This window comes from Geotrypetes seraphini, chromosome 2, assembly GCF_902459505.1.
Source record: "Geotrypetes seraphini chromosome 2, aGeoSer1.1, whole genome shotgun sequence".
In the NCBI taxonomy this organism is placed as follows: Eukaryota; Metazoa; Chordata; class Amphibia; order Gymnophiona; family Dermophiidae; genus Geotrypetes; species Geotrypetes seraphini.
Window position 1 is genome coordinate 405,904,099 of NC_047085.1, and position 25,294 is coordinate 405,929,392.

Sequence of the window (25,294 nt, forward strand, 5' to 3'; positions counted from 1 at the left end):
GTGGGGATCTGTACTTTTTGTCTGCAATGCTTATCAGGTCATTTTGGACACCTTTTGTGGACTTAGACCTAGTTTTAGATGGCCTATGTCACAACATCCAAGTTCCATCTTGGCAGTGTTGTTAAACTTTCGGTTGTACATGCAGTACGACTAAGTCTAGGATGGCCCATGTCCCGCCCAAATCCCACCCTCGATACTCCTCCTGACATGCCCCTTTTATCTCTGGTTGTTCAGCAGCTCTATGAAGGCTTAGGTCGTTTTTAAATACGTCTAAAACCCGGTTTGATTATCGGCATTTGAACGACTTGTCTTTTAGATCGTCCAAGTGTCGATTTAGGCTGGTTTTTAGACGTTTTTCTGTTTCGATTATGAGCCCCTTACTGCACTTCAGGTCCCTTCCAGAAGAAAACTGAGCACAATTTTTTTTTTTTTTTTGTACTTTCAATTCAGAATAAACTCCCCCAAAACCTAAATTCTACCAATATTTATTTGTCTCTTCCAAATTTGGTAGACGTGAGTTGTAACAAATTTGCATGGAGTGAGACAGACAAGATACAGACATTAGATAGAGTGGAAGCCTGCCGGAACAGTTAGGGAATAATGCTTGAGTGAATAATTTATATTCCGCATAGAATTGTAGGATATGCGGAATATAAATTGTAAAAAATACTAAAACTCCCTTAAAATCCTGATCTCGTTCTTATTTTTTAACTTATGCATTGTTTTGGAAAGTTAGATGATTTCTGGATTATAGATATATTATGCTGCCAAACTAACTATTTCCATTTGTTTTTTAGATCCTTCGTGGGATGATGGAAGAAATTGACTATGACCAAGATGGAACAGTATCTCTAGAAGAGTGGATCCAAGGGGGGATGACAACAATTCCGCTTCTTGTTCTCTTGGGATTAGAAAACGTAAGTGCTAACACTGATAGCAACTGGATACTGCTGCCAATGCCACTCTGATGATAAATTGTCAGTATCACCTTTCTGGGTTTAAAGGGGGAATACTATCTGCATAGATTTTACATATTGTAAAACTGCTATTGAGACAGACATGGGGGAAGCCACTGCTTGCCCTGGATCGGTGGCATGGAATGCTACTACTATTTGAGTTTTTGCCAGGTACTTGTGACTTGGATTGACCTCCGTGAAGATGGGATACTGGGCTAGATGGACCATTGGTCTGACCCAGTAAGGCTATTCTTATGTTCTTGTGTTCATTGACCACAGATGATAAATTGTCAATATCAGCTTTACGAACTTAAAAGGGGAATTCAATTTGCACATATTTTATATATTGTGCTACTTAGAGATTTGTAGTCAAAAGGTTTGGGTAACTTTAGAAGTTAGCTGAACAGACTTTACATATTAGATATCTCCACTGCCATCCCCCAGCTGACCGGCTGAATTTTCTCCTTCAAACTATAATTCTCACAAATTTTAAATGGACCACAAAAAAGTAGTGTTGGCAGTGTTCCTGGAGAATGTTGACTAATCAAATATACTGTATATGGTTAACTGATCACTAATTTCATGGCTAAAGTTAACGGAATAATCCTTCTAATAGTGTTTCATATTAGAAAAAGAGCATTAGAAACAAACACAAAAGAGAGAGGGCCTTTCCCAATATCCAGGGCCTGTTTTAGACATTCTGGGGCTCAGGCAGAAATTAAGGAGGGGACCCCTGAACCCCTCTCCTCTCTGCACCCTCCCATTATTATTACACATACACCCCCATGTCCCCACCTACCATTACTACCACAAATAAAACAACTTTAAATGACTTCTTCATACACAAAACACAGAAAATAGATCAAAATAGAAATTGAACTGGGAACCCCAAGAATTTAAACTCAGCAATTATTACAACATTAGTGTTTTAGCCCGTTACATTTGTTACAGTAATGGGTGCTAGAATAGCCTCACCTATACCCTGACCCCACCCCCATGGCCCTCCATCTGGCTTCCTGGACCTCCATTACTTATGCGAGGTGGCAGCAGCGGTCCTGATGTACTAACCCCTCCTCCCTCAGTGCCCCAAAGCAGTAGCGGTCCTACCATTTCCATCTCTCCCTTTCCCCCTTGCACACCCTCTCTGACCCTGTTGCACCCCTTTTGCCATCTTTCCCTTTCCTGTCCCCTCCGTCCTTCCCCAAGGCCATCTCTCTCTCTCCTGCTCCCGCTGTACAGGCAGGCAGCCTTGAATGCTTGCAGGGTCTGCTGGAGTATATTAGGGGGGGATAGATTCAGTCTGCAGCCTTTCTTTTGCAACCCCATCTCTATCCCCTTCCTGAGTGGGTGTGACTTTGTTGGAGTTTTGATTATAGTATGCTGCTTGCCCCATGGTAGAGTCCCATGGTTACAGTTGACCATGAGCTCTCTACTCCAATGAGCTTTGACAGGCTCAAACACTGCTCTATTTGCAAGTGCAAGGGTGTTGGAACAGCGAGGAATTGTACAATTTGTGTAGGCCACGGAGTCTCTAATATGTCTGATTCCACAGCAGAGGAAGGAGGCTCAGATCTTGCTATAATGGCGGCAGCCCTGGTTCTTTTGTGAAGTTTATTTTTTAAGTTCAAAGCCACCGCCGCAGCTTCTCTCTCGATCCCCGCCTGCATCAAAAGCCTTCTCCGATGCAGGTGCGGCTCGAGAGAGGAGTCGCTGCGGAGGCTTTGAACTTCGGCCGTGTAAATAAAGAGGAGGTAGTGTCTCTGCTGTCGTTCTTTCCCCTTCCGTCTGTCTCCAATAGAGAAAATATCTGCAGGGCCGCAAGTTGTTCTGCAAAGAAACTTGCCGTGCTGAAGCTGTAGAGCTTTTTGCCTCCCCCCTTCCCTAAAGCTCCGATGGAGGAAAATCTGGAGGTCTGCGAGTGTGGGGCAGCTGAAACGTGGGCGCTTAACCGACTCGCAACTTATACCTTGGGGTCCGTGAGTGTGGGGCCATTTTCTTATTTCCTCGGCCACCCCCCTTCCCTTCCTGCGGTCTGGCTTGCTCCAGCCGAAGTTTTTTTTAAAGTTTAAAAGTGCCGAGGAGGTGGAGAGCAGGGAGTCCAGTGCTGGCGGCCACGGAGAGAGGGAGCGCTCCTGCCGCCACACACCTACTGATCATGGATCAGAGATCACAGAACATGCAGGTAAGATTGCGCATGCGCATCTAGGGTTTTACTATATTAGACTAGAGAAATACAGTAAAACAGATACGCACTTCTTTCTGTACTGAAAATACAAGGATCCCAGGCCCAGGTCTACCAAAAATTAACCACCTCCCTTGCTCTTGATGGTGGAGATCCCGAAACCCTGCCAATTGAAAACCACCTCCTCCAGTCTGGCAGCCAGAAATCTCCAAGCTCTGCAGCTAACGGCAGTGTCTCTGAGCTGCCACCAGCTGTAGAGCTTGAAGAGTTCTGGCCACCAGATTAGAGGAAGAGATCTTCAGCTGACAAGGCTTTGAGAAACCCACCAACTTAGATATTTATATTTTGCATTTGGGTAGGAAGCATGGGGCATGACAAGAAGAACATTTAGTGCCCACCCACTTTGGACTCGGGGCCACTGCCCACCCTCACTCCCCTATCAGTTATCTGGTAAGCCACAGGACACAATACAAAGATTTGTGATGTACATATCCCAAAGCTCCAACCAAATATCAATCGGTCAATGTATCTTCTATATCAAAAGATTTTTTCTCTATTTTTTGGGGCATCAGACATGCCAGTTGTTCGCCCCAATTTTTGGCGATACAACAATCTTGGTGGCTATGGCTGCGGCTTCTTCATTCGCCCACTTGCTACAAACTTTTAACGTTTTTATATTTTTTAATGTTTTTTTATATAAAGTGCTTCATGCTGTCATGCTTTCACAAATAATTGTAGAGAAATAACTTATCTTAAAAGCGTTGTTTCCTTGAAAAGATCGGGTCAGGGACCTGTCATATCGACATGTTTCGCCATGAGGCTTTTTCAAGATTAAGTCCCCCTTTTTTTTCAATTTTAACTGACCATCCCGATGCTCGATCAAAAAAGTCGGGCATCGGGATAGTCAGTTAAAATTGAAAAAAAAGGGGGACTTAATCTTGAAAAAGCCTTACGGCGAAACATGTCGATATGACAGGTCCCTGACCCGATCTTTTCAAGGAAACAACGCTTTTAAGATAAGTTATTTCTCTACAATTATTTGTGAAAGCATGAAAGCATGAAGCACTTTATATAAAAAAACATAAAAAAATATAAAAACGTTAAAAGTTTGTAGCAAGTGGGCGAATGAAGAAGCCGCAGCCATAGCCACCAAGATTGTTGTATTGCCAAAAATTGGGGCGAACAACTGGCATGTCTGATGCCCCAAAAAATAGAGTAAAAAATAAAAATAAAAAAATAGACAAAAAATAGAGAAAAACTCTTTTGATATAGAAGATAAATTGACCGATTGATATTTGGTATATTGCACTGGCCAATGTAGAAGTATTGACTGGTACATTTACATATCCCAAAGCTAACATATTCTGCCTCTGGCATACCTAGCGTATATGACACCCAGGGACGATCATTTTTTAACATCCCCTCCTCTATATGAAAAACATGATTTTAGGGCTCCTTTTACTAAAGTGTGCTAAGCGTTTTAGTGCATGATAAATATTAGCATATGCTAACCACTTGCTAAATGCTAATGTGCGCATGTCTATGGATGTGTTAGCGGTTAGCACGCATGTATATTTAGCACACACTAAACGCGCGCTAAAACGCATAGCACACCTTAGTAAAACAGGGGGGTTAGTAAAAAACCACAAATCGCAAAATAACATCAATATTCCCAATGTAAAACAAATAAGCCAGATTAGTACAGATTAATCCTGCACAGTCAGTCAATGCTAACAGAAAACTAGCCCCCTGTTTTACTAAGCTGCGCTATGCGCTTTAGCGCACGCTAAATATACGCGCACGCTAACCGCTAACATGTCCATAGACTAACATGCACGCATTGGCATTTAGCGTGTGGTTAGCGCACGCTAAAACGCTTAGCACACTTTAGTAAAAGGAGCCCTATGTCTTTCGTACACACAGAAACACCCTCATCCAGTATCAAATAAGTAATTACAATCTAAAAAATGAAATATATAGACAAAAGTTAAACTGAACCACCAATGTCTTTCGTACACACAGAAACACCCTCATCCAGTATCAAATAAGTAATTACAATCTAAAAAATGAAATATATAGACAAAAGTTAAACTAAACCACCAAGAAGACAGACTCTGCATACAATGCAACACCACAGAAACCAAAACAGTGATGCACGTCCCCTAATATTACACAAAATATAAAGACAGCCAATGTATATTTGAGAAAAGAGAAGCAACACATCACTTTATAAATTAACAAATAAAAATAAAACAAAAATGGAAAATAAAATAATGCCATTTTATTGGACTAATACATTTTTTAATTAGCTTTCAGAGGTCAAAACCTCTTTCAAGTCAAAACTTCTGCTGTTACAGTATCCTGTCCTGACCCGAACAAGGGGCATTTGGTCTTTGAAAGTTAGTCAAAAATGCATTAAAATTAGTCCAATAAAAGGATCAGCTTATTTCAATTTTCTATTTATAAATGTTTATCATCACAGCTACAATAGTACTTTATCCTAAAACAAATAAACAAATATATATATATATATATATATTCTATTTATTTCTTTATTTAAAAATATTTATAACCCACCTATCCACAAATCTAAGCGAGGAGCAAAGCCACATACAAAATAACAGAAAATAATACATACAATTTGTTGTTTGGTTTCTATTTTCCTCATCTTCTCATCATTCTCCTCCTTTCATCCACTGTCTGCCCTCTCTCTGCCTCTTCTGTATGGCATCTGCTCTCTTTCTGTGCTCCTTCCAGAAACTGTCTGGCTCCCCCTCCCATCTCTCCCCCTTCCATTGGTCTGGCATCTATCTTCTTCTCTCTGTTCCCCCCCCATGGTCTGGCATCACTGTCTCCTTCCCCCTCCCCCCACTGGTCTGGTGTCCATCTTCTTCCCTCCATACCTCTCATGGCCTGGCATCTATATCTACTTCCTTCCCCCTCCCCATGGTTTTATCATCTCTATCTTCTCATTTCCTCCCCTCAGATCAGGTATCTCTGGGTCCTTCCCCCTTTTCTCCCTCCAGTTCTGGTATCTCTGTCTCCTCTCTCTTCCCGTTCCTTTTCTTCCCTGAGATTCTCTGTTTATTTTCTGCCTCAGTCTAGACTAAATTATTTTTTGCTATCCTGTCCTCAGTTTCCCTCTTTTCACTGTGTCTACCTACAGCTTGCCACCCCTTTCTTTCACCCCCTCCAGTATCTCACTAACTCTATCCTTCCCATCTAGCATGTGCCCTTTTTTTCTTTACCTATCTTCTTTTTCCTCTCCTTCCATCTAGTATGTGCCCTCTTTCTCCACTTCCATTCATCATCTGCTCCCCCCTCTCCCCTCCCCACTGACATACAATTTATGTCCTTTTCTCTCTCTCCCTTTACTCTCACCATCTGCCCCCTTTCTCTCCTTCCACCTCAGTTCCATCGAGTATCCTGCTCCCTTCTTTCTCTCCCTCCACCCCAATTCCATCGAGTATCCTGCCCCCTCTCTCTCCCTCCCTCCCTTTACCACAATTCCATCAAATATCTGCCCTCCTCTCCCTCCACCCCAATTCCATTGAGTAGCCTGTCTCATTATCTCTCTACCACTGCTGCTGCTTTTCCACATGCTACTGATGGTAGATAAAGACCCAAATGGTCCATCCAGTCTGCCCAACCTGATTCAATTTAAAAATTTGTTGTTGTTATTTACTTATTTTCTGGGCAAGAATCCAAAGCTCTGCCTTGTACTTTGAAATTAGGACCCAATGTAGTGAACTGGATTAGAAACTGGTTGACGGACAGACGCCAAAGGGTGATGGTTAATGGAAGTTGCTCGAAGGAAGGAAAGGTGAGTAATGGAGTCTCTCAGGGTTCGGTGCTGGGGGCCTATCCTGTTCAATATGTTTATGAGTGCCATTGCTGAAGGGTTAGAAGGAAAGGTTTGCCTTTTTGCAGATGATACCAAGATTTGTAACAGAGTAGACACCAAGGAAGGAGTGGAAAACATGAAAAAGGATCTACAAAAGTTAGAGGAATGGTCTAATATCTGGCAACTAAAATTAAATGCAAAGAAATGCAGAGTAATGCATTTGGGGATTAATAATCAGAATGAACCATATATGCTGGGAGGTGAGAGGCTGATATGCACGGATGGGGAGAGGGACCTTGGGGTAATAGTGTCCGAAAATCTAAAGGCGAAAAACAATGCAACAAGGCAGTGGCTGCTGCCAGAAGGATGCTTGGCTGTATAAAGAGAGGCGTAACTAGTAGAAGAACGAAGGTGTTGAAGCCCCTGTACAGGTCATTTGTGAGGCCCCACTTGGAGTATTGTGTTCAGTTTTGGAGACCGTAGCTGGTGAAGGACCAGAGGAGGTTGATGAAAATGATAGGAGGTTTGCATCAGAAGACGTATGAGGAGAGACTGGAAGCCCTGAATATGTATACTTTAGAGGAAAAGAGGGCCATTGGAGATATGATTCAGACATTCAAATACTTGAAAGATATTAATGTAGAACAAAATTTTTTCCCAGAGAAAGGAAAATAGTAAAACTAGAGGACATAATTTGAGGTTGAGGGGTTGTAGACTCGAAAACAATGTAAGGAAATTTTTTTTTACAGAGAGGATGGTAGATGCCTGGAATGCGCTCTCGAGAGAGGTGATGGAGATGAAGATGATGACGGAGTTCAAAAAAGCGTGGAATGAACACAGAAGATCTAGAATCAGAAAATAATAGTAAATATTGAAAAACTAAGGCCAGTACTGGGCAGACTTGCATGTCTGTGCCTGTATATGGCCGTTTAGTGGAGGATGGGCTGGGGAGGGCTTCAATGGCTGAGATGGTGTAGATGGGCTGAAGTGAGCTTTGACGGAGATTTCAGTAGTTGGAACCTAAGAACAGTACCAGACAGAGCTTTGGATTCTTGCCCAGAAAATAGCTAAGAAAAAAACAACAAATTTTTAGATTGAATCAGGTTGTGCAGACTGGATGGACCATTCAGGCCTTTATCTGCCATCATCTATTATGTTACTATAATAAACTTCAAGCGCAACTCAATGTCTTCCCCTTGTAGGCCCATCTCCCCATCCTCTTCCCCTCACTTTCGTGGTCGCCTTTCCAAATCACAGTTTTCTTTTTCAGCAGAGCCACAGCGCGGCAGCTGTTTTCATAAGTTGCAGGAAGCTGCCCAGCCTGAAGCTTCCCCTCTAACACAACTAAAGCTTCAGGTCACTTATGAAAACAGCTGCCACACTAGGGCCCCATTAAAAAAGAAAACTGGGAAAGAACAAACAAACATCGATAAAGACAGTGGAAATGAATTTCACAGGAGGGGCTACATAACATGATTTGGAAATCACAAAGACAAACTTTATATCCAGAAAAACAAAGCAGTGTAAATGAGCAGTGAGCAGATTGTACTTATACTTGTATGTGACTTTACAGGGGGAGGTGGGAGGTACGCTAAGCGTTTTAGCGCACGCACCGGATTAGTGCGCGCTAGCCGAAAATCTACCGCCTGCTCAAAAGGAGGTAGTAGCAGCTAGCGCGCATTTCAATTTAGCGCGCGCTATTCCGCGCGTTAAGGCCCTAACGCGCCTTCGTAAAAGGAGCCCTATATCTTTTAGGCCAGAATTTTATCTTTTATGACTGATTATTTGAAAAAGAAGGATCATTAGTAAAAGTCTGGTGTTTCAGATAGTTCTGTTAAGACAGTTGGATCAGCTGACGTGGCAATAATGTATGAAAAATAGGCCTTTAGGTAAATGTTATGGGCTTTCTAGCATTCCCTGCATAATCACAAAGTGGAAGGAGATCTATGCTTACGCCAAAGGCATTCAATTCTTTAAGCCTGGCCAATGTGACTTTCCAGTTTTTAGAGCTGTGCAGCACACACTAATGGCATGCATCCAAAATATTGCCAATATTACTATGTTACATCAGTACTGTTTGGGAGAGAGAGACACACACAATAAGTCTTGGAGTTTAAAGGAATATGACAGGCTTGGTACTTGAACCATTATGAGCTCCACATGGAAAACAGTGTAATTGTTTTCTGGCACACTATGCTAAAGAAAATCAATAACTCACAGGATGGGTCCCTGGCTGTTTAATATCCTTTCTGCACGTTGTCAGTAGGGCTATAGAAAAAAAAAAATGTCTTTAACCCCTACTTCAAGGAATTTAGTGCACTAATATTAGCCTTTCAACCTCTGTCTCAGGTGTTTGAATTATTTATTTCAGGTGTTTGAATTATTCCTTAAATGGCTAGACAGCCATAGGAAATAGGAAATAATCTGTCTTTCATATAGAGAACAGCAACATAAGTTTTATTATTCTTTAGTTCCCAGAGCTTTGCAAAGGAACTTGTAGGCTCACAATCAGCCTTGCTCTCTATTTCTGCTTTCTGTTGGAGAGGCGGTAACATGGAGTTTGGGAGGAAGAGCAAGGGAGTGGTTGGGAGGATGAGTGATACTGAGAAATGAGAGGTAACATAGAAACAGAAAAATAGAAAAATGACGGCAGAAAAGGGCCAAAGCCCATCAAGTCTGCCCACTCTAGTGACCCTTCTTCTTGATTTTGCTCACCACCCCTGCCCTTACCTCATTAGAGATCCCACATGAATACCCCTTTTATTTTTGAAATCTGCCACGCTGTTGGCCTCAATCACCTGCCGTGGGAGTTCATTCCAATGATCGACCACCCTCTCAGTGAAGAAATACTTTCTGGAGTCACCATGAAATTTCCCTCCCCTGATTTTCAGCGGATGCCCTCTGGTGGAAGAAGGTCCCATAAGACGGAAGATATCCTCTTCCACCTCGATACGACCCGTGATATATTTAAATGTCTCGATCATGTCCCCTCTCTCTCTTCGTTCTTCAAGTGAGTACAGCTACAATTTATTCAGCCTTACTTCATACGGAAGATCTTTGAGCCCCGAGACCATCCTGGTGGCCATCCGCTGAACTGACTCCATTCTCAGCACATCTTTCCGGTAATGTGGTCTCCAGAATTGAACACAATATTCCAAATGAGGTCTCACCATGGACCTGTACAGTGGCATTATGACCTCTGGCATCCTGCTGATAAAACCTCTACGGATACAACCCATCATTTGCCTTGCCTTAGAGGAAGCCTTTTCCACTTGATTGGCAGTTTTCATGTCATCACTAATGATTACTCCTAAATCCCGTTCTTCCGTGGTCCTAACTAAGGTCTCACCATTTAACGTGTAAGTCCTGCACAGATTTCTTTTACCCAGGTGCATCACTTTGCATTTTTTAGCATTGAAGTTAAGCTGCCAAGTCGATGACCATTGTTCTAATAGTAGTAGGTCCTGTGTCATATTGTCAGGCATAGTGCTTTTACCTACTATGTTGCACAGTTTGGCGTCGTCGGCGAACAATGATATTTTTCCTCTGAGCCCTTGGGTCATATCACTTATGAATATATTGAATAGGATTGGACCCAAGACCGAGCCCTGCGGTACTCCACTGGTCACATTCGATGTTTTGGATGGGGTACCATTTACCATCACTCTCTGAAGTCTACCGCTCAGCCAATCCTTAACCCATGCAGCTAGTGTTTCCCCTAATCCCAGCGATTTCAACTTGTTCAATAACCTGCGGTGTGGGACGCTGTCAAAAGCTTTGCTGAAGTCCAAATACACTACGTCCAGGGACTCCCCGGCATCCAGTTGTCTTGTTACCCAGTCGAAGAAGCTAATCAGATTTGATTGGCAGGACCTGCCTTTGGTAAATCCATGTTGATGGGGATCACGTAGATCTTCATCCAGGATTGTATCAAGTTTCTGTTTGATCAGTGTTTCCATGAGTTTGCATACTATGGATGTGAGACTTATCGGTCTATAATTCGCCGTCTCTGTCCTGCAGCCCTTTTTGTGGAGTGGAATAACGTTAGCTGTTTTCCAGTCCAAGGGGACTCTTCCCGTGCTTAGGGAGAGATTGAAGAGCACAGATAATGGTTCCGCCAGGACTTCCCTCAACTCTCTGAGCACCCTGGGGTGTAGGTTGTCTGGTCCCATGGCTTTGTTTACTTTGAGTCTTGAAAGTTCGCAGTAGATGCTACTGGGTGTAAACTTGAAGTCTTGAAATGGGTCTTTCTGGCTTTCCCTTGTCCGTAAAAGTGGACCGGATCCCAGCTCCTCACAGGTGAAAACCGAGCAGAAGTATTCATTTAGTAGTTCGGCCTTAGTGGAATCCGATTCTGCATAATTCCCGTCCGATTTCCTGAGTCGTTCTATCCCATCTTTGTTTCTTTTCCTGTCACTAATATACCTAAAGACGGATTTATCCCCTTTCTTAATGTTCCGCGCTAGATTCTCCTCTATTCGGAGCTTGGCCTCTCTGACTGCCTTCTTGACAGCTTTAGACCTGTCCTGATAGTCTTCTTTTGCCTCCTGCTTTCCTAAATGTTTGTAGGCAATAAATGCTTTTTTCTTCTCCTTAATGAGGTCCGAAATTTCAGTACTGAACCACTGGGGTCTTTTGTTTCTCTGACTTTTGCTGACCGTTTTTGCGTAGCGATTTGTTGCTTCATGCAGGGTGGATTTCAGAGTCGACCACATATTCTCCACGTTGTCAATAAAGGTATGTCAATAAAGGTGAGAGGTGTGATAGCAGCGAGGAGTTTCTGAGTGGAGCTGTAGGAACAGAGAGTGGGAAAAGAAGAAATTAAAATGGAATAGCTTTCTGCTGGTTTAGACAATGGCAAAATAAAGACTAAAAACTCCACACTGATATCAATTGAGGTGCCTGCTTCCAGTTGCTAATGCTGCTTGTGCCAGGAAAGCCTTTCTGGTGGCCTTGTGGTTGAGGATTGGTAACTCAAGATTGGGAAAGAGGTGGTATCCAAACGAACGCAGGTATGGCTAGACTCAAATAGGGCACTGGTCTTTGACCTAAGGACCGCCGCGTGAGCGGACTGCTGGGTATGATGGACTACTGTGCTGAACCAGCAGCGGCAATTCTTATGTTCTAATGATGATGCTGGCAATGCTGCCAAGGGAAATTACTATTTATCCTGCATTGCCTCTCTGTCTCATCCACTCATATTTCTCTTGCATCCTATCAGCTTTTTCTTCCAGTAATAGAATATTGGCAATACTCCCTTTGACTCATGGTGACCACAAGCTAGCAATCCAAATGGTTGAGGAGTCTGAGCTGTATTTGGAGTTGAAGCTCATCATCTCCTCTACATAACAGGTCCGTTCGGCCGAAAAAAAATGGCGTAAAACACCCTCTAGCAATCACCTACTTTCTTATAAAGAAAAAGCCTCCCATTATAAAAAGTCCATTCAACAGACAAAAAAGGATTACTATTCAAAACTCATCTCTAAAACCAGTAATTCATCTACTCTCTTTAGCATCGCACAATCTCTTTCAAAATATTCAAAAAAAAAAAACTTCCTCTTCCTGCTTCAACATCACCATCCGCAGACGAACTTTCCCAATTCTTCCACAAAAAAGTTACTACTATTCAAACTCATCTCGGACCCTCTCTTCCCGCTTTCTCTCCACCCATTAACAATGATTCAACTTTCCTACCCCTCAGTTCTTTTTCTAATTTCAAAGTACCCTCATTATCCCAATTATTCTCTGTCTTACAATCTATAAATTCTCCCAATAATATTATTGAAAGCTTGCCTCCACAATTTCTTAAAAAATTCTTCTCTTTCTTCGGTCCTTATATAAGGGAAATGATTTCTAAATCTTTTTCCGAATGTCACGTTCCAACAGCATGGAAAACCGCACTAGTTTTCCCAAAACTCAAACAATACAATACTGATCCCTCTTTACCTAATAACTACCGTCCATTTGCAAATCTGTCTTTAATCTCTAAAGTTACCGAAAAAATTGTTCACTCCCAATTATCCGATTATTTTGATCAAACAAATGCCCTACATCCGTATCAGACAGGCTTTCGAACTTCACATTCCACTGAGCTATCATTACTAGGCCTCATTACAACTATACATTACTTTCACGACCACTTAAAATCGGTCATACTAATTTCTCTTGATTTATCCGCAGCATTCGACACCATTGATCATTCTTTACTTTTATCTAGATTAGCAGACTGTAACATCACAGGTCACGCTCTCAACTGGTTCATATCCTATTTTCATCAACGTAACTCCAAAGTCTATGCAAAAAACCAAATTTCTTCTTCAGTAACTCAAACTTTTGGAGTTCCTCAGGGCTCCATCTTATCCCCGCTATTATTCAATATCTTTCTATCCCCTCTTCTCTCTCTTGCACAATCAATAGGATTCTCTATTTTCGCCTATGCTGACGATATACAGCTGCTTTACCTGATTAACACTTCAAACCCTTCAGATATTACTGATCTAAATACTAAACTGGATATCTTAAGTGATTGGCTCTTCTCCAACAAACTCTCACTCAACGTCGACAAATCTTGTGGTCTTCTTCTCCCCATTAAAAAATCTGAAATACTACCAGGAACAATTTACATCAAATCCACACCTATACGTATGGATACTAAAATAAAATTATTAGGCGTCACCTTAGATAGCGAACTTACTTTTCATGACCATATAAGTTCTGTCGTAAAAACTTGTTTCTTCAAATTACGTATCATTCGTTCCCTCAGATCTATTTTAACTACTGACTCGATTAATACCTTAATTCATTCCTTAGTCATCTCCCACTTAGACTACTGTAATTCACTTTTAAATGGACTCCCCCAAAAAGAACTTCGACGGCTGCAACTCATTCAAAATACCGCAATCAAACTCATCTACAAAATAGGTAAATTCGAACACGTCACTCCTCTTCTTAAAGAGGCACATTGGCTCCCAATCACCCATCGGATAACTTATAAAATCATACTGCTCACTTTTAAAATTAAACACTCTCACCTGCCCTTATTTCTAGATAAACTATTAATCCCCCAAAGTTCCCCTCGTTCCTTAAGATCTACTGATCAAAAACTGCTTTTCATTCCATCGTTAAAAGAATCCTATTACACTAGGAAAACTAACTTTGCTATAACTGCCCCCACATTATGGAATTCTCTCCCTCAATTTCTTCGGGACGAAACCCAATTACCAAAATTTAAGATTAATCTTAAAACTTATCTATTTCAAGATGCCTTTGCCAAATCTTAATCTTTACTTGGTTCATTTGTTGATCTCTTTCTCAAAACTAACCTTCTCTTCAGCGCATATCTCTTATACCATTCACCCTTACCCCTCGTGTTATATCCCTTCCCTCTATCTCATTTCTTCTAATATTATGTAACTTTTCCCTTCCTCCCCACTCATCCTCACTGTCAGGTTTTGTTCGTACATGTTGTATATGTTGTTTTTTTTTTCTCACTAATCTTTCTAATACACCATTAATTAATTCTTTCTATTCTATTTTAAATTTTATTGTTAACCGGTCAGATATTTGTTTTATGATCGGGATATTAAAAACCAATAAACTTGAAACTTGAAACTTATACTTATAGACCGCGTTACCAGAAAGTTCTACGTGGTTTACAAAAGATTATAAACATTAAACATAATCATATATTTGAATGAGTCAGCTGTCTTCTAAAATATCTGTAAGAAACAGCTGTGAGCAACAATGATCGAAACTCTTTTTCATGAGAAGCTGCCTGAGATGCTAAAGCATGATTTAGGAATTTCTTGCTTTTACTACCTTTTAAAGAAGGGAAATTAAACAGAGTATGAGTTTTTCTACTGCATTTGTGCGTAGCTATGGAAAAACTATTAGCCAGATAAGTAGGGGCGGCACCATATAAAACCTTGTAACAAAAACAGCCCAGCTTGAACAATACCCGAGTTTCCACAGGTAACCAATGCAATTCGCAATAAAATAACGTAACATGATCGTATTTCTTCAATCCATAAATCAACCTAACTGCTGTGTTCTGTATCAATGATAATCTCAATAATTCCTTCTTAGTAATTGATAAATAAGCAATATTGCAATAGTCAAGGAGACTCAACAGTAATGACTGGACCAATAATTTAAAGGCTGAAAATTCAAAATAGGGTCTAATTGTTCGTAGTCTCCATAAAGTAAAATAACTTTTACGTACAACAGCATCAATCTGGGTTTTCATTCTTCTGGAAGCCCTACAATGTCTGTTCCATAAAGTTGGTTAACAACCTATGTAAAAGTATAACTTGTTAGATAATTCGGCATTGGACCTTTCCCTTCCCCCAAGACTGAATGACTAAAATCTAATTGGATTTGTTCATTTATAGTGGAGGGGTAGCCAAATAGAGCAGAAGGCTAAGAACGAGGGAAGCCAGGTTGAAATCCCACTGCTGTTCCTTGTGATCATGAGCAAGTCACTTGACCCTCTCTCCACTTCCCTTGTCTAGTTCGATCTAATCCACAATTTTCAGTTAAACTGTTGTACATCTTCCTTTCATTGCAGACTACTGTAAATTGTGGTAACTTCATTGCTGACTGTTGTAAATTGTAAATTGTTGTAATCTACTGTAAATCTACAGGTAATTTGTTTGTAAATCTGCTTGTAACATGTTGTAAATAAGCTTGTCAATGCAGATCATTTGTTAATTGTTGTAAACCGCCTAGAACTCGATGGGTATGGCGGTATATAAGAATAAAGTTATTATTATTATTATTATTAACCTTCCATTGCCTCAGGCGCAAACTTAATTTTAAGACCTCCAAGAACAGGAAAATACTATATCTGAATGTAACTTTTCCTGGGCTACTTGGACAAAAAAAGTATGAGAAAAATCCAAAATTATAGTACACTGTTGATTTCTTAAATATTTGAAGCTTGCTTTTCAATTTATAGCCACTAGATGATGGTGTTGAACTGTGCAAGAGGTATATGTATATATGTATATAATTTTTTTTGGGGGGGGATATTCATGGATGAAAAGGGTTTTATCTCTTGTTTAGCATTTTTAAATGAGCAGACACAAATCCCATGATACACTTGCTACAGTCTTTCAGATGAAAGTTTTTATGGTATATACTATAAAAGAAACAATCCTCTATATCTGTGGCTTAATACTGTACCTGAATGTTCCTTGCCTTGAACTACAACTGAAAAAAAGGCATGAGCCAACTTCAAAATCCTTTCTTGTTCTTTCTTTTATTATGTTGAAAAGTGAAAAAAACCCAACATTTTTTATTACACTTTTGACAGACATCTCTTCAGTTAAAAACATGCACACTGAAATATATGATTAAAAATTGGCACAACTGAGTTTCTAAATCTCTGATGCTTCAAATACAAATTAACGCTGGGTTTTACGAAGCCGCAGTAGAGGTTTTTACCACAGGGTGGCAAGGTAAATGTCCTGATGCTTATAGAATTCCTATGAGCATCGTAGCATTTACCTCGCCAGCTGGCTTAGTAAAAGGAGCAGGGACAGGAAAAATGCCTACTATACTTGAATGTAACATACCTTGAACTACTGAGAAAGGCATAAGTTAAATCTAAATTCCTTTCTATTTACCCTAACATAATGGGGTCAATAGAATATGATGCATAATTGAGTGACTACATAATAAATAGGCTTAAAAAAAGATTTTCTAAGGTAGATATATACACAGCTGTTTTTCTTCAAAGATACCTTAGGAAAATACCTTAAGATAGAACATCTCACAGACCTCAGCAGTGTTGCTGCGTGAAAATCAAGTTTTAACACACGCAGTCTTTACATACCACACTTGTCATCAGTTTAAAAATCTTGAAAGTGCGTAGAGTGCAATATATATATATATATATATATATATATATATATATATATATATATCTTATAGGTATAAATACTCATTTTAATTTTCAAAAAGGCGGCTTGGGAGTGCACATTCCGACATGGGACTATGTTTTGCCACCAGGCTGTATCAAAGAAACCCCTACAAGTGTCATTAGAAAAGTAATCTAAATATATAAAAGCTGATTGTGTCAAAATTTTTTGATCTAGAATCAGTTAAATATCCCTTCTTTCTAAAATTTATTTTAAAAAACATAGAAAAATAGCTAACCTTTCAGTCGGCCGGAGCAATGTCGCCCGCGTTTCAAAGTTCATGCAGGAAACATGGCCTTGGCTTATGTTCTATTTAAACGTATTTAAACTAACATGATGAAGTAAAAGTTTTTACGTGTCCAATCAGCAGAGAAAACCCCCCTAATGATGTGAAAAGCGTCATCCATACTATTTCAGCATTCAGGCCCCTTGGTTTCACCAAAACTAATGTGAAAATCCATTTCTGTTCTTTAAAATTAAGTTTCTCTTCATAATTCGCTTCCTCCCACCTGATCTTCAGCTGTCTCATGTGTTGAGTATCAAGTTATCTACTTATGTTAAGGACAATAGTATTATATTTGACACCTGGAAAACCTTGAAATTTATTAACAATTTAACAGAAATTCCAGTAGAGAATTCCATCTGTCAATCCTTATGGCTAAACTCCAAGATTCAAATTGGTGAGTCTAAGATCGCTTGGAAGCACTGGATGGAGGCAGGCATACGTACACTAGATGATATTATATCAAATGGGAAAATGCTTGATTTTTCATGACTGCAACAATCTTTTGGTATTTCAAAGTCTCAAATTTATAAGTGGTTGCAAATGAAGCAAGCCATTCAGAAGGGGTTCCCCGAATGGCGAAATTTAAAAAATTATTATAGCTTGCAGGTTCTGCGCTTCCAGACAGATTTGCTAGAACATCAGGCCACCTAGTGGTACAAATTAATATCTGAATTCTTGAATAAAAAGCCAAAAACTTGTCTTAGAGACATTTGGAGCATTGAGATAAAGCAGCATATTTCTGCATCTCAATGTGCACGAATTTGGACTTGGAGGATGAGATGTACAGCATCAGCATCTATGAGACAAACGTTTTGGTTTTTTTTGTTACATAGAAGTTTCTGGACCCCTGTTCGTTTACAAAAATTAGACAGTTCTAAATCTAATAGATGCTGGCACAGTCATCTTGATGTAGGGACACTGGATCATCTGCTGTTCTATTGTCCTTTGATACTTAACTTTTGGAAGTCAATATGGGGACAGATTAGTACCATACTGGAGACATCAATTCAATTGACGTATGTGGAACATTATTGCATATTAAGCCCCTCATGGACCGCTATAAATGCTGACTTATCCTAATTATGACCGGGATAGCCATGCAGCTGATTACTCGCAGTTGGAAAAATTGGGATCGCCTTAGTTTTCCTTTCTGGTGGGTGAGCTAAGCTTATGCTTAACTTATAAGTATGAGAAAATGAATTCTGGCTTGCTGGGGCATAATAAGATATTCAAATTGGTTTGGGGTCCATTGATGTCTTTTGTAGATTTGTTATAGTTTCCCTTTATCTTTATTTTCCATTGTATTGCACCCACACATCCAGGGGGGTGGGAGTGGGAGAGGGGTATATCTTTTGTTTTGGTATTATTCCTGATGGTAATGATGGATGGGGGATGGAATTTTTATCTTTTGTATAAATTCTGATTGTTTATAAGTGCTTATTTGATTATTATTATTATTTGTATGTAAATTGTATTGCACTTTTTGTTGGCATTAAAAACTAAATAAAGTTTTTTTTATAAAAGAGACACTACTTCCTTACAGGCTATGCACAGTGCATCTTGGGAAGCATTACTGTACCATATTCCTGCCTTAAATGTAGAGGCATTTCTTCTTGTCCCTCTACCAGCAGATTTTGGTACAAGCATGGTCCTATTGCACATGCAAATTTTTTTTTTTTACAAGAAACTAAGGAATGAATGACTTAATACTGACATTCTTCTATATCTCCAGGGAGAGAGGTCTGGGTGAACAAAATAAGGGAATGGAATTCCTCTCATATGAGATTAAAGCTTTTCAGCTTGGAAAAAAGATGACTTAACGGGGATATGATAGAAACCTACAAAATCCTAAATGGTGCAAAACCGGTAAATGTGAATTAGAAATATAGAAACATGATGGCAGATAAAGGCCAAATGACCCATCTAGTCTGCCCATCCACAGTATCCATTATCTCTTTCTCTCTCCGAGAGTTCCCACGTGCCTATCCCAGGCCCTTTTGAATTCAGACACAGTCTCTGTCTCCACCACCTCTTCTGGGAGACTGTTCCATGCATCTACCACCCTTTCTGTTAAAAAGTGTTTCCTTAGATTACTCCGGAGCCTATCACCTCTTAACTTCATCCTATGCCCTCTCATTGCAGAGTTTCCTTGCAAATTAAAGAGACTCAACTCATGCGCATTTAAGTCTGTCCCCATACGTCTTATGATGAAGACCACATATCATTTTAGTAGCCTTCCTCTGGACCGACTCCATCCTTTTTATATCTTTTAGAAGATGCGGCCTTCAGAATTGTATACAATATTCTAAATGAAGAAGATGTATCTGAGAATTGATTGTTTATTCTTTCAAAAAGTACTAAGACTAGGGGAAGCTCAATGAAGTTGCATGATAATACTTTTAAAATCAATAGGAGGAAATTTATTTTTTTTTTTCACTCAAAGGATGGTTAAGCTCTGGAACTTGTTGCCAGAGAATGTGTTAACAGTGGCTAGTGTAGCAGGGTTTAATAAAGTTTGGGCAAATTCCTGAAGGAAAAGTCCATATTCTGCTATTGAGATACAGTAGACACGGAGAAGCTACCGTATTTTCACGCATATAACGCGCGCGTTATACGCGTTTTTACCTACCGCGCATACCCCTCGCGCGTTATATGCGTGAGCGCGGTATACGAAAGTTTTAAAACATAGTTCCCACCCCGCCCGACGCCCGATTCACCCCCCCAGCAGGACCACTCGCACCCCCACCCCGAACGACCACTCGCACGCGCTCCCACCCGCACCCGCATCCACGATCGGAGCAAGAGGGAGCCCAAGCCCTCTTGCCCGGCCGACTCCCCGACGTCCGATACATCCCCCCCCCCCGGCAAGACCACTCGCACCCCCACCCCGAACGACCGCTCGCACGCGCTCCCACCCGCACCCGCATCCACGATCGGAGCAAGAGGGAGCCCAAGCCCTCTTGCCCGGCCGACTCCCCGACGTCCGATACATCCCCCCCCCCCCGGCAGGACCACTCGCACCCCCACCCCGAAGGACCGCCGACTTCCCGACAATATCGGGCCAGAAGGGAGCCCAAACCCTCCTGGCCACGGCGACCCCCTAACCCCACCCCGCACTACATTACGGGCAGGAGGGATCCCAGGCCCTCCTGCCCTCGACGCAAACCCCCCTCCCCCCTAACGACCGTCCCCCCCAAGAACCTCCGACCGCCCCCCAGCCGACCCGCGATCCCCCTGGCGACCCCCACGACCCCCCCACCCCCCTTCCCCGTACCTTTGGTAGTTGGCCGGACAGATGGGAGCCAAACCCGCCTGTCCGGCAGGCAGCCAACGAAGGAATGAGGCCGGATTGGCCCATCCATCCTAATGCTCCGCCTACTGGTGGGGCCTAAGGCGCGTGGGCCAATCAGAATAGGCCCTGGAGCCTTAGGTCCCACCTGGGGGCGCGGCCTGAGGCACATGGGCCCAACCCGACCATGTGCCTCAGGCCGCGCCCCCAGGTGGGACCTAAGGCTCCAGGGCCTATTCTGATTGGCCCACGCGCCTTAGGCCCCACCAGTAGGCGGAGCTTTAGGATGGATGGGCCAATCCGGCCTCATTCCTTCGTTGGCTGCCTGCCGGACAGGCGGGTTTGGCTCCCGTCTGTCCGGCCAACTACCAAAGGTACGGGGAAGGGGGGTGGGGGGGTCGTGGGGGTCGCCAGGGGGGTCGCGGGTCGGCTGGGGGGGCGGTCGGAGGTTCTTGGGGGGGGCGGTCGTTGGGGGGGAGGGGGGTTTGCATCGAGGGCAGGAGGGCCTGGGATCCCTCCTGCCCGTAATGTAGTGCGGGGTGGGGTTAGGGGGTCGCCGTGGCCAGGAGGGTTTGGGCTCCCTTCTGGCCCAACTACCAAAGGTACGGGGAAGGGGGGCGGGGGGTCGTGGGGGTCGCCAGGGGGGTCGCGGGTCGGCTGGGGGGGCGGTCGGAGGTTCTTGGGGGGGGCGGTCGTTGGGGGGAGGGGGGTTTGCGTCGAGGGCAGGAGGGCCTGGGATCCCTCCTGCCCGTAATGTAGTGCGGGGTGGGGTTAGGGGGTCGCCGTGGCCAGGAGGATTTGGGCTCCCTCCTGGCCCGATATTGTTGGGGAATCGGCGGTCCTTCGGGGGGAGGGATGTATCGGACGTCGGGGGGGGGGCATCAGGCTTTCAGGATGGGGACAGACCTTCAAGGGGGGACAGTGCACGGAAGTCAGGGGGGGTGAACGGAGAGTCGGGACAGCGCATGGAAAGTCAGGGCGGGCGAAAGGAGCGTCGGGCAGCATGCGCGGTATACCCGTGAGCGCGGTATACCAAAGTTTTTGTACATATCATCGTGATTTCTGCGCGCTATACCCGTGTGCGCATTTTATACGGGTGCGCGTTATTTGCGTGAAAATACGGTACTGCTGTCTCTGGGATCAATATAACTGGATGTTGCTATTTTAGGTTTCTGCTAGGTACTTGTCATCTGAATTGACCACTGTGGAAATAGGATACTGGGCTATATAGACCATTGGTCTGACCCAGTATGGCTATTCTTATGTTCTTATAGCCATATCTAATCAAAAATCTTTACCAAATTTTTTATGTCCTGCCAGTGGGGGGGCCAACTCTAGTATTTCAAGGTTTCTTGGTTCCAGATTATAACAGAGCATTGTATACTCTGTATTATTACTTAGTAATATAAGTTCAGTTTCAAAGTTTGCTTCCACTGGATTAAACCCACAGTTGGGAACTATATTGCCTTACCAACATTTTGTCCAGTTGGACAACAAAATTAATTCCCTCATTCAATATCAGGTAGAGAGGCTATTTCAATATCAGGTAGAGAGGCTGGTGCTCTTAAAGGACAGACTTAAAAAAAAAAAAAAGGATCTGCAAAAGTTGGAAAAATGGTCTAATGTTTGGCAACTAAAATTCAATGCAAAGAAGTGCAGAGTGATGCATTCGGGGAGTAGAAATCCAAGAGAGCCCTATGTGCCAGAAGGTGAGAAGCTGATTTGCACAGATGGGGAGATAGCCCTTAGGGTGATAGTGTCTGAGGATCTGAAGGTGCAAAACAGTATGACAAGGCAGTGGCTCTAGCCAGAATGCTAGATGTGCTATCTTGTATGAATTTGAAAGGTAAACATTGCATGTGAATGTCACTATAAAAGGAAGCCCTTCAGCATTGTTATGCTTGTAGCTCATCTGTGGAGTGAATACGTGCATTGCCCAGAAATCCTTCCTGTGGAAGAAGCTCCCTGCCTAACCGTAAAAGGGCTACCCAGTTTGTGAGAAGAGGAGGATGCAGGCACAGGCTCCCATGGTGAAGTATTATTTCATTTTTCCTGTAAATAAATACTATTCTCATTCTTAGAAAAAATTAGTATGTGCTGTTCTGTTCTCTTTATAAAAATCAGTGGATTGTCAAATGTGTACTACACTGGCCTGCTATATGGTACGGCTAGGCAGAACAGCTGTAGAGAGAAAGGTGTAACTAGCAGAAGAAAGGAGTTGTTGATGGCCCTGTATAAGCCCTTGGTGGGGCTCCACTTGGAGTATTGTGTTTAGTTTTGGAGGCTGTGTCCTGCAAATGATGAGAGGGTTCAGATGGGCTGGAGTGGACTTCGACAGTAACTGCAATAGTTGGAACCTAAGGACAGGGCCATGTGGACCTCTATGGTCTATGACCCAGTAATATCAAAGAAAATGTAACTATAGGGCAGACTGGATGTACCATGTCATAATTTTACTTTGTTACTATATAAGTATTTTCTCATCTCCAAGAAATCAAGTAGAACGAGACCAGTTTTAAATCTCAAAGTCTCAACTGATTTTTTAAAGAAAGAGAATTTCACAATGTGTACAATCCTACGATTGTACCACTGCTTTACAAGGGGTGACTGCCTAGTGTCTCTTGACTTAAAAGACCTTACCCTCTGAGCATGGGGCATTGACGCCATTTGTGAAAGCTTCAGGTTTGAAAATAATTCTACATGCAAAATGACACCAGCGCAAGGTTTTAAAATTATAACCAGGATTTATTGAATTATTGGTTCTATTTTCCCATTATTAGATCAAAAGAACAGCATAATTGCTTACGTTGCGCTCATGGGAGATCATCATCGTGGCCAAAGGCTGGCCTTCTCACAATGGTCTCGTTTTTTCTATCTCATTACAGTCTATTATATAACTTTTGGTTTAGTGACATCATCAAGTTTGACGACCAATAACATTTCTCTGGGTGGTCTTAAAGTTTAGACAAAGAAACATTCCTCCATGTTTAAAAGTTAGTCAAAGTTTCAGATGATTTCTGAATTAACATTAACATTCAAAAGAATTCACAATTATTAACATGGTAAATTCTCAGTCCTTCCATGCTGACAAGTTCTGAGCCTTAAAGGAAAAACAAACTCCTAAGCTGACAGATTCAAATTGCATAGCCTTACACAGAAACTTTACTCTGGAGAAAAAGGGGGGGTTAAATCCCCCTCTCCTCTCCCTGAAGCGTGGGCTTCCAATGCCCCCCTTCTCCCTATTCTTGAGACTGACTCTAATCACTTCCAGATGTTGTGCTCAAGATTTTTTCTTAATGTTTCTGCTTATAAACCATTTATATTTCCACAATCATATCACCACATATTACATTCAGGGGCCCCAAACATTCATAATTTCATTCATATCTTGGCCATTCATACTTCATACATTTTATATCTCAGTTTGGAATATGGAATCTAATATGCTTTTCCTAACTAGCCTGAGCACATCTGTTAACAATTAGAACCACGAGGCTAAAGGCGGGAAGCTGAACAAAGAACAGAAACTATTCACTGGCACAAGATGCTGGCCTAAGACAGGACAGTCATAGTACATACAAAAGAACCTAAACTGGGCTCCATGTAATCATGTAATCATGATTTCCACCATGATTTAGCTCAACAGCAAAGTACACAAGAAAACACCATTCTTTCCCTTATATTAATCTTTAGTGTGTTTTTTTTTTCTTCTGGCCTTAGCTACATTATATTTAAATGTTTTATTCACCTGTTTTTCCGTACGCTTCTATTTGGGCGTGGTCTTTAACTAACACAGATGTTTGTCTAACTAGAATTACCCAGAATCATACGAAAAACTGGCGCTACAAAAATACTGCACTATCATGCTTCTGACCTCAATATCGTCCCATAAACAGCACGCTAGCCACGACGAGCCACGATTCAGTCCCCTCTTGGATATTACTGAATTTATGAAGTAATATTCATAATTGAGCTCGTGGTCTTATCTGTGGCGCTGGGGTTCACTCAGGGTACGGTTCTTCTTATGGATCAGTGTGTCTGTGCAAGTATATTCTTTTAAATGCCAATTAGATAGCAAAAGCCAGAAAAATGTACTACCTAGGCCTGCAACGGCAGGTGCCTAGAAGATCTTACCCAAAGCTTACTTGAATTCTCTAGTGAGAATGCAAGCAAATCCCATCCATTATTCTAGATAAAACCCATCTAAGTGTACATTTATGTAAGTTGCTGTCTAAACCATATCATATAGGAAACTTACCATTCCAGTGGTAGTTAGACAGTGTCTGTTCTAGGTGCAAGTACAGTCCTAGAGCAGAGACGTCTGTTGTTTTATTCATAGAGGTATTCATGAAACTCCAGTACTTTTGAAGTTAAAAAGTCAGAAATTTAGAGAAAGTATAGCTAAAGAAAAATAGAACCCTAGATTTCCCTAAGATAAAGAGAACCTCAGTATTACCTAATTTAGTTAGTCCCTATGCTCAAAAGTGTTATGTTATAAAATCTTGGAATTATATCAATAAAGTGTAAAATAATGCACAGTGTTAAGAAAACCCAAATATATGCTTAATATGGAAATGTACTCATGTGCAGATAATGCATGCACATCAGATATAAGTTTTCTTTTTCTGTGTGTGTTGCAGGAATTCATTTCTCAAATTTAAATTAAAATCATTAAAAGGACTGATGATATCAGCTGTTAAACCCAATATTGTGGCACTGTGTTACAGCTTAGAAGCTGCCACTGTGTATGGAAATACAGTCATATGAAATAAAATTTAAAATACAGGATAAACAAAATATTTTCTGAGAACAATGCA

At 41.7% G+C, this 25,294-nt stretch overlaps 1 protein-coding gene across 7 annotated transcripts in view; it reads left to right on the forward strand.

Annotated features, from left to right (window-relative positions):
• The window catches only part of DGKB (diacylglycerol kinase beta), a 733,919-nt gene that overhangs the window by 206,985 nt on the left and 501,640 nt on the right, over nucleotides 1–25,294 (forward strand). For 6 of the 7 annotated variants that reach the window (XM_033930985.1, XM_033930986.1, XM_033930988.1 and 3 more), the window contains one exon: nucleotides 798–917. The exons of the other annotated variant lie outside the window; for it this stretch is intronic. In XM_033930985.1, the coding sequence (XP_033786876.1) occupies nucleotides 798–917 (120 nt within the window). The remainder of the gene's footprint in view (nucleotides 1–797; nucleotides 918–25,294) is intronic. 7 annotated transcript variants of the gene reach the window in all.